Source organism: Triticum urartu, chromosome 6A (assembly GCF_056163025.1).
Source record: "Triticum urartu cultivar PI428250 chromosome 6A, HENAU_Tu73, whole genome shotgun sequence".
NCBI classification, from domain to species: Eukaryota; Viridiplantae; Streptophyta; class Magnoliopsida; order Poales; family Poaceae; genus Triticum; species Triticum urartu.
In genome coordinates this window covers 56875858-56883578 of record NC_141878.1, presented here as the reverse complement: position 1 = coordinate 56883578, position 7721 = coordinate 56875858, and the positions used below count along the sequence as shown (strand labels likewise).

General features: G+C 44.4%; 1 protein-coding gene across 2 annotated transcripts; it reads right to left on the bottom strand.

Annotated features, from left to right (window-relative positions):
• Nucleotides 1-3671: 3671 nt before the first annotated feature.
• On the bottom strand, nucleotides 3672-5884 carry LOC125513866 (F-box/LRR-repeat protein At3g59190). 2 transcript variants are annotated; one of them, XM_048679073.2, is made up of 3 exons: nucleotides 4790-5884; nucleotides 4565-4699; nucleotides 3672-4460 (listed from the first exon to the last, which is right to left on the bottom strand). In XM_048679073.2, exons 1-3 carry the CDS (start codon nucleotides 5696-5698, stop codon nucleotides 4164-4166), a joined length of 1341 nt encoding a protein of 446 aa, XP_048535030.1. In that variant the 5' UTR covers nucleotides 5699-5884; the 3' UTR covers nucleotides 3672-4163. The 2 variants fall into 2 exon arrangements, with proteins under 2 accessions (XP_048535030.1, XP_048535029.1); XM_048679072.2 differs by having other exon boundaries at nucleotides 4565-5884.
• Between the last annotated feature and the right edge of the window lie 1837 nt (nucleotides 5885-7721).

The window sequence follows — 7721 nt, the reverse complement described above, 5'->3', positions numbered from 1 at the left end:
AAATGCAATGCACATGATGACATGATATGAGATGCATGACAACGACAACAACACACGGAGACAAAGACCCGAACCCGAGGAAATAAATATAACTTAACTCCGGAAATGACAAGAGTTGAAGTACAAATTGCGAAAGTTACATCCGGGGTGTTACAGTACATGAGGCTTGATAGGAAGCTTGCGGTGCCTGAACGACGGAATCTAGTTGGTTAGAGCAAAAAATATTAACTTGTTAAGATTTTTCTGTCACGCAGAAAATATGCTTCTAACTAATTAGTTGTTGCCCATCATTATTGGGGTGTAAGCTTTACCATCAACTTGCAGTTACCAAGTAACTTTCATCTCTTAACAACGGTCAACTTGGTGACGTGGGCATCTCTAGCAGATCCTTTATATATTGCGTAAAATAATTATCAGTTTACAGTTATGCGCGGAAAATGCGACCCGAACAGAAAATATGCATCTAACTACTAATTAATTATCGCCCCTCATTTTTGGGGTGTAAACTTTACCATCAACTTGCGGTTACCAAGTAACTTTCATCTCTAACAACGGTCGGCTTGGTGACTTGCCAATGTCCATGTGGTATCCATGCCATGTAAGTGTACATTAACCTTTGCACGTAGCAATATACCAATATACCGCAATTCGATGCAGAGGCCGGGGCTTGTTCCCCACTCCAGAAAAAGCAATATACTTCAAGGAGTACGCCTTCGCATAGTAGTATGGCACAAATAAAGGAGGGTGTGTTTTCTGTCAGTCTCATTTTAGGGTCGTGCAGACAAACAGCGCTGCCCAAAAAAGCACCCCTAGGTGATGCAAAAAAGCACCCCTAGCGGTTGGGGCGCACCCCTGATGCGCCGCCTGAGCGGAAGCTCGACGGTGCCAGGTAGGCGGTGCTCCTTCCACTGTCTGTTTTATGCTAATGATCATGATCAGTGAAGAAAGTGGCATTCGTAACAAAACAAAACAAGAGAGATGGGACACATGTAGCTAGATAATCATGTTATAGACAAAGCTGATCAGGAGCGACCTTTGAGGTTACATGCACGAGTTCAAGCTAAGCAAAGTTGTTGTAGTTACAGGAACAACAGAAATGCATTGCTCAAAATGTACTCCCTCGTATCAATAGCTCTCATGGACGGTACGTCGACGATGAAAAGTGAGATTTTTTTTTTCTAAACTCAAGCATCCACCAAATGAAATCATCTGGTGATGATAACCACTGGACTTTATTGCAGAGACCCAACAAGAAGCCAAGATTCCTTGACTAAAATTCTGAATCGCAAGAGAATCATAGCAAGCCTATGATCTGAACTACAAACCAGGACTCCTTCTTTATCTGAATTACAAACTTTAGCAGTCAGAACCGCTTGCATCTGCAAATTACCAAACAAACATATAAATCACTGAATTGATTTAACTGAGGTTTGGTTTTTGAGAGAAAGGAGTGTGATAGGAGAATATATATATATATATATATATATAGCAAATAGGTAAATAATTGGAGAATACCAGTAACAACTCAGTTGAAAATCACAAAATGAGAACCATAATGCTATAATTTGCAATACATAGCATAATGCTATAATTAAGATACCAGGTTTGGTTATTCCATGTTAAGATACAAAGGTTTTTCTAATTCATGTGGCCCCTTGAAAATCTAATAACGACTCTCATATTCTGTCAGCCTCAAACCTTGAAGGATGCAAAGGATAAAAATCTAAAGATTTCTAGAAACCCAATTACACATATAAACCCAATGATACACATTACTGTCATGAAACCACGTCCTCGGTGTCATTTCACATCTCTCAACAAAATAGACATAACCAAACACAACAAGGAACTACTCATTTGGATCCTTAAGCTATTTGTCCAGTATTGTCCAGTTAGTTTAGGTGCTGCTTGGTTCAAAGTAACATGCATGACATCGGTCAAAAAATATTGTGGATATTTACCGTGTCCAGTGAATCAGCTCCAAGGTCAGAGAAGTTGGTGCTAGCGCAAACTTCAGTGCCTTAAGGAACAACAAGTTGCCTCTTAACAATTTCACAGACCTTCTCCATTGTATCCCGTTTTGCCATTTGGCATACATATTCAGAAAAAAGTATATAGAAATGTGACACACAGTTGCTCAAAAGAACAGACATGAGCATACATCTACGCAGGGATCAAACAAAACGCGAGGATGACGAAGCAGAACCAAGATGTGGACGAACTGAGAGAACCAGACACATCATGACAGCAAATAGGCACATATAGCCCTTCGGTGCACACATATACACTCACTTCTATGAACATATGCACGGACATGAACGTTTGGTCTATGGATGTATATACACCCTATATGAAGTAAAAAAATAGCAATTGAATTAAAATAAAAAATGCAAATATTTTTGAAATAAACTTGACATTTCATTGTACTTGTAAAAAAATCCAGAAAAGCAAAAATCCCCGTTGACTTCTTTAAAGAAACAAAAAAACCAAATTAATGCGAATAGTGACCTATAATAGCAATAAATGTTATTCTATTTTTTCCCTGAAGACAATGCGGTTTTTTATTCCTGGAAAATTATATACTACTGCAAACGAAAGTCAAGTTTATTCAAAAAAAAATCTAAAGAACCAAAGGGCATTTTCCTGCACGCACACCCTAACCGTATGAAGCTTGATCTGAGCCCTTAATCAAGACGCTCCTCAACAAGTGCCGCCACCTGGGAACGTATCCGGTGCACCAACACTTGTGGTGCTACCGGTGCACCGGATGCCGTACAACATTTTTTTAAATCTGAAAAAATTTGAGCACATTGACATAACATCAATGTGTGTCGTCACAAAATTTTGTATCAAAATTTGAAATATTTTTTGAGATAGAAAAATGACAAAATTGACATCAGTGTGATAATGGGCCAAATCTAAAGCCCAACTTACGTTATGTACTATTTAGTGTTGAATTTGCCATTTTTGTTTTAGGAGCTGTGTTTCGATTTTCAACTTGAAATTTTGTGACAATCTACATTAATGTTGTGTCAATGTGCTACATTTTTTTTGAAATTTCCAAACATTTAAAATTTGCGACTTGAGTTCGGTGCACCGGTAGCACCACAAGCACCGGTGCACCAGATATTTCCCCGCCGCCACCTTCCCATAAGTAAGACCCTAACATAGGATTAAGCCGTCAACCTTGTCTCGGTGTATGGCTGATCTTGGCAAATGGCAACAAGGATATTGGCTCGAAACCACACATAGTTTTATGCATAAAACAAGTTGACAGGCATTAAGCAGTACACACAAGGATCTCTGCCACTGCCAAAGCCAACATTACTTTCAGGTCCTTAGCCGAATCCAATGTTTTTCTTGCTCCATGAAGTAAAATTACTTGCAAGTTTGTACTACAAGACAAGATGACAATCAATTTCATTTCAGTAAAAGGTCAAACTTTAGTAATAAGTCAATCGGTATGCAACAGAAACATGTCACAGATGCAGTCAGAGGGACACATTGTGGCTATTGCAGCATTAGCCACAATTACATACTCCTTGATGATTAGCAAAACTTCAACCTGATAGCATACCTTGATAATTACATAAACCTCTTTCTTAGTCTACAGGTTGACCTTTTGTTAGTATCAAACAAATGCTATGTGTACGCAAAAAAAAATCAAATCAGAAATGAAATATCTCGTGCTTTTGTTTATAGCTGAAAGGACAATTAAGTTTCCCACACAGTCACATGTTTCTAGACCAGCTTAGGCAGAACAAAGCCACAATTGCATAGGTTAAGGGTAAGGTGATGTGAGTAGTTTCAGCACATGAGGTTATCACCTACCAGCTCCCTCCGGTTAAAACTTTCGGCAGCAATATTTCTGCATTCCTCCCCATCAGAGATTTCCCAAAGTGCATTATTTTTACATCCAAAACCATCTTTTGCTGTTTTAACAGGGGTAACTTCATAAGTTCTGGAATTATTATAGAGGAACTTTAGACTAGAAATAGAGCAGACTTATGCAGAAGATAATGCAATCTTCAGGCATCGACGCCATTTACAAAATGAGCACAGGACAGTGCAATCTTCAGGCATCAACGCTGTCTATGGCTGTCTGAAGGGGCCGGGGCCGGTCACTGACAAATCATGGATACGCTTGTTGACATGGTACTCTGTCAGTATGAAGTAGTCCTGAATTCAACCCGAGCCTCTCGGGAAGCTCTGTTTTCCACTTGTAGCAGCCTGTGTTCATAAGCCACTGTCTCACTGCTGTACTGATTTCTTACTTCGAATTCTATTTTGTCTAGCACCTTTGCATTCAATACAAAGAATTTCGCAAAGTCAACCTGTTTGCCATAGCCCTCAAATGACTTAAACACCACTTTTTTTAGACGGGTCTCAAGGCATTCGACTGGATGTAGTGGATCATACTGAGGCTCATTTTCGTCATTCCTCTCACGGTTTGTATGAAACTGCAAAACAAGGAGGAGAGGCATATGTCAAAGCTGTTGCAAACTAGAATTTTACAGTATGTCAACCAATCAAACATTTCAAGAAAGCAAAGATGATTACTCACAATAACACAAAGCTTTTCCAAACAGGGGAACCCCCTAAGGATGTTAAGAACTGCATTCAATTTCTGCCCAGAAGACTTGAGAGCCAAAACCTTCAAGGTGCGCATCGAGTTTGTGGAGCTGACCAGGCTTATTCCCTGAGGAAAACAAACAATGAACATCAAAAATATTATCTCCATGTAGAAATGCCGACCGACAGCAAGATTCAAAGATGACCCTGATGCTACCTGGAAGAGTAGGAGCTTGGAGACAACAACGAAGAAAGGGCCCAATATCTCCAGATTAGGCGCCCTAATTACCCTGACAGTCACACTATCATCTCTCTCACAATAAGGCACTAGTAACCTCACAAGGCGAGGAACATCCTCGATGACCAGTTCCGCGGTTTCACCATAGCTATGACGGAAGATGATGGTCCTAATGGTCGGCGAGCTAAGACGGAGACAGCCCACAGCACGAACTTTGGTCATGGATAAGCTCTCCAAGGCATGGCAGCAGGATAACAGTCCGGGGAAGAGGTCCGCTGAGATGGTAAGGCGAAACAGGGAGAGCTTCTTGAGGAAGGGGAAATTGATCATGGCCGGCTCGAAATCACCATGGCTGATCTTGGCGACAAGGATGTTGGGCGCAGAGCGGAGAACCGATGTCAGCAGCGGGGGTTCGGCGTAGCTGATATCGAGCTCCTGGAGGTTGGCGAGGGCGCGGGAGCGAAGCCAGCTCTCCGCCTGGGGGCAGAGGTCGCCGTCGCCGCGGCAGTGGAGGGAGAATCGGCGTGCGGGGCCAGGGTGTTTGGAGATTATCTCGGAGACGGCGGAGGGCAGGACGCGTGAGGGGGTGGGGACGGGGCCGGCGGCGTCGGCGTCGGCGTCGGCATCGGGGGGTCGGGTGCTGACCTCGAGGTTGAGAGGCGCGGAGCGCCAGAGGTGGCGCCATCGGCGGGAGAGGACCCGCGTCCGGCCGCCGTCCTTGGTGGGGAGGAGGGAGATGATGGTGCCGAGGACGGCGTCGGGGAGACTGCTGATGAAATCGTCGGCGGTGTCGTCGCAGTCGCCACTCCGTGCCCGCTTCTCTGCGGTCCCGTCGGATTCGGCCGCCGCCGCGCCCGCAGCCGCGCCCGCAGCCTCCTTATTCTCCATGTCCGGACGGAAGATTTGGCGTCAATACTTCGCCCACAGCTCCTCGTCGACAGCCGCCCCTCGCGGCCCGACGCGGCTGCGGAACGGAGCGGCGATGGAGCGCTAGGTTTTGCCGCCGCCCGCCGCGACGGAGAGGTTCTGGATCTTGGGGAGTGGTGCCTCCTGTAAACCTTTTTTTTTCTTTGCGAATGTCCTGTACCTATTTAAGTGAAACAAAAAATCGATGAACTGAACCATCACCAAAACTCCAAAACTAACTGACAAATAATGAGCTAGTGTGTGAAAACACCACATACACCAAAAGTAACATCGACCGCACTGAAATTGGAAGTCGACTCCGTGACCTCGCTGGCCACTGCCTTCGGCTCGTCGCCGCCGGAATCGACCCCTCTGTTGTCGCCTGCGAAGGAAGAGGTTGGGGGCAAAAAAAACTTGCTCTGTACCGTCGCGCAGACATCAAAGGCCCGTGGCAAGGCCCTAGCACCCATGATGATGCCGGACGCCATCTTGTTGCTTCGCCCGATGGCAAGTGGGCGAAAAGCCGGTGGAGGCGATGAAGGCGCTCACCGAGGTGACGGCGGCAAAAAGAAGAAGAAGAAGAAGAAGAAGAAGAAGAAGAAGAAGAAGAAGAAGGCCACGCCGACCCGCACGCCACCTTCTTCTTATACGATGGACCATAGCCCTGTTTCGGCCACCCCTACACCTCCTTCTCCGGCGCGTTTGGCCGTCGTAGCCGCGGGCAAGGACCAGGGCCACCAAGTGCTTGTGAAATGTCATAGAGGTGTCTTTTTTGCCTTTTCTTTTTTGTCTGACACATTAACGATGGTTTGCGGTTGTGGGGTTTGAGCTTGTTGTTGTTCATTGTAGTGTGGAGGAGGGGGGATGTGACAAGCCGAAGAGAGGAAGGTGGCAGCAGAGGAGCGTAGGATTGCTCTTGAGGAGAAGAGGCTTGCAAAAGAGAAGAAGGCCGAAGAGTGGGCTATCATGTTCATGAACCCATGCATGATGGATACCACGTCAAGGAAGCATAAGAAGCTCACTCATTTGGAGATCATAGCCCAATCGGAGGTGTCTCCTAGTGGTGATGGTCGTGGCGTCCATGGAGGTGATGGTGGTGGGCGCGGGGGGTGGTGATGATTTCCTTTGAGTTCGTCTTGCATGCCTTTGGTTGGGCTCGATCCACAACATAAGACATGCTATGTCCCGATCATTTTGGGTCAAACTTTGATTGATGTGGTGAAGGAAATATGCCCTAGAGGCAATAACAAAGTTATTATTTATTTCCTTATATCATGATAAATGTTTATTATTCATGCTAGAATTGTATTAACCAGAAACATAATATATGTGTGAATACATAGACAAATAGAGTGTCACTACCTCATTGATCAAAGATGGTTATGTTTCCTAACCATGGACATGAGTTGTCATTTGATAAACGGGATCACATCATTAGGAGAATGATGTGATTGACTTGACCCATTCCGTTAGCTTAGCACTTGATCGTTTTAGTTTACTGCTATTGCTTTCTTCATGACTTATACATGTTCCTATGACTATGAGATTATGCAACTCCCGATTACCGGAGGAACACTTTGTGTGCTACCAAACGTCACAACGTAACTGGGTTATTATAAAGGTGCTCTACAGGTGTCTCCGATGGTACTTGTTGAGTTGGCATAGATCGAGATTAGGATTTGTCACTCCGATTGTCAAAGAGGTATCTCTGGGCCCTCTCGGTAATGCACATCACTATAAGCCTTGCAAGCAATGTAACTAATGAGTTAGTTGCGGGATGATGCATTAAGGAACGAGTAAAGAGACTTGCCCGTAACGAGATTGAACTAGGTATTGAGATACCGACGATCGAATCTCGGGCAAGTAACATACCGATGACAAAGGAAACAACGTATGTTGTTATGCGGTTTGACCGATAAAGATCTTCGTAGAATATGTAGGAACCAATATGAGCATCCAGGTTCCGCTATTGATTATTGACCGGAGACGAGTCTCGATCATGTCT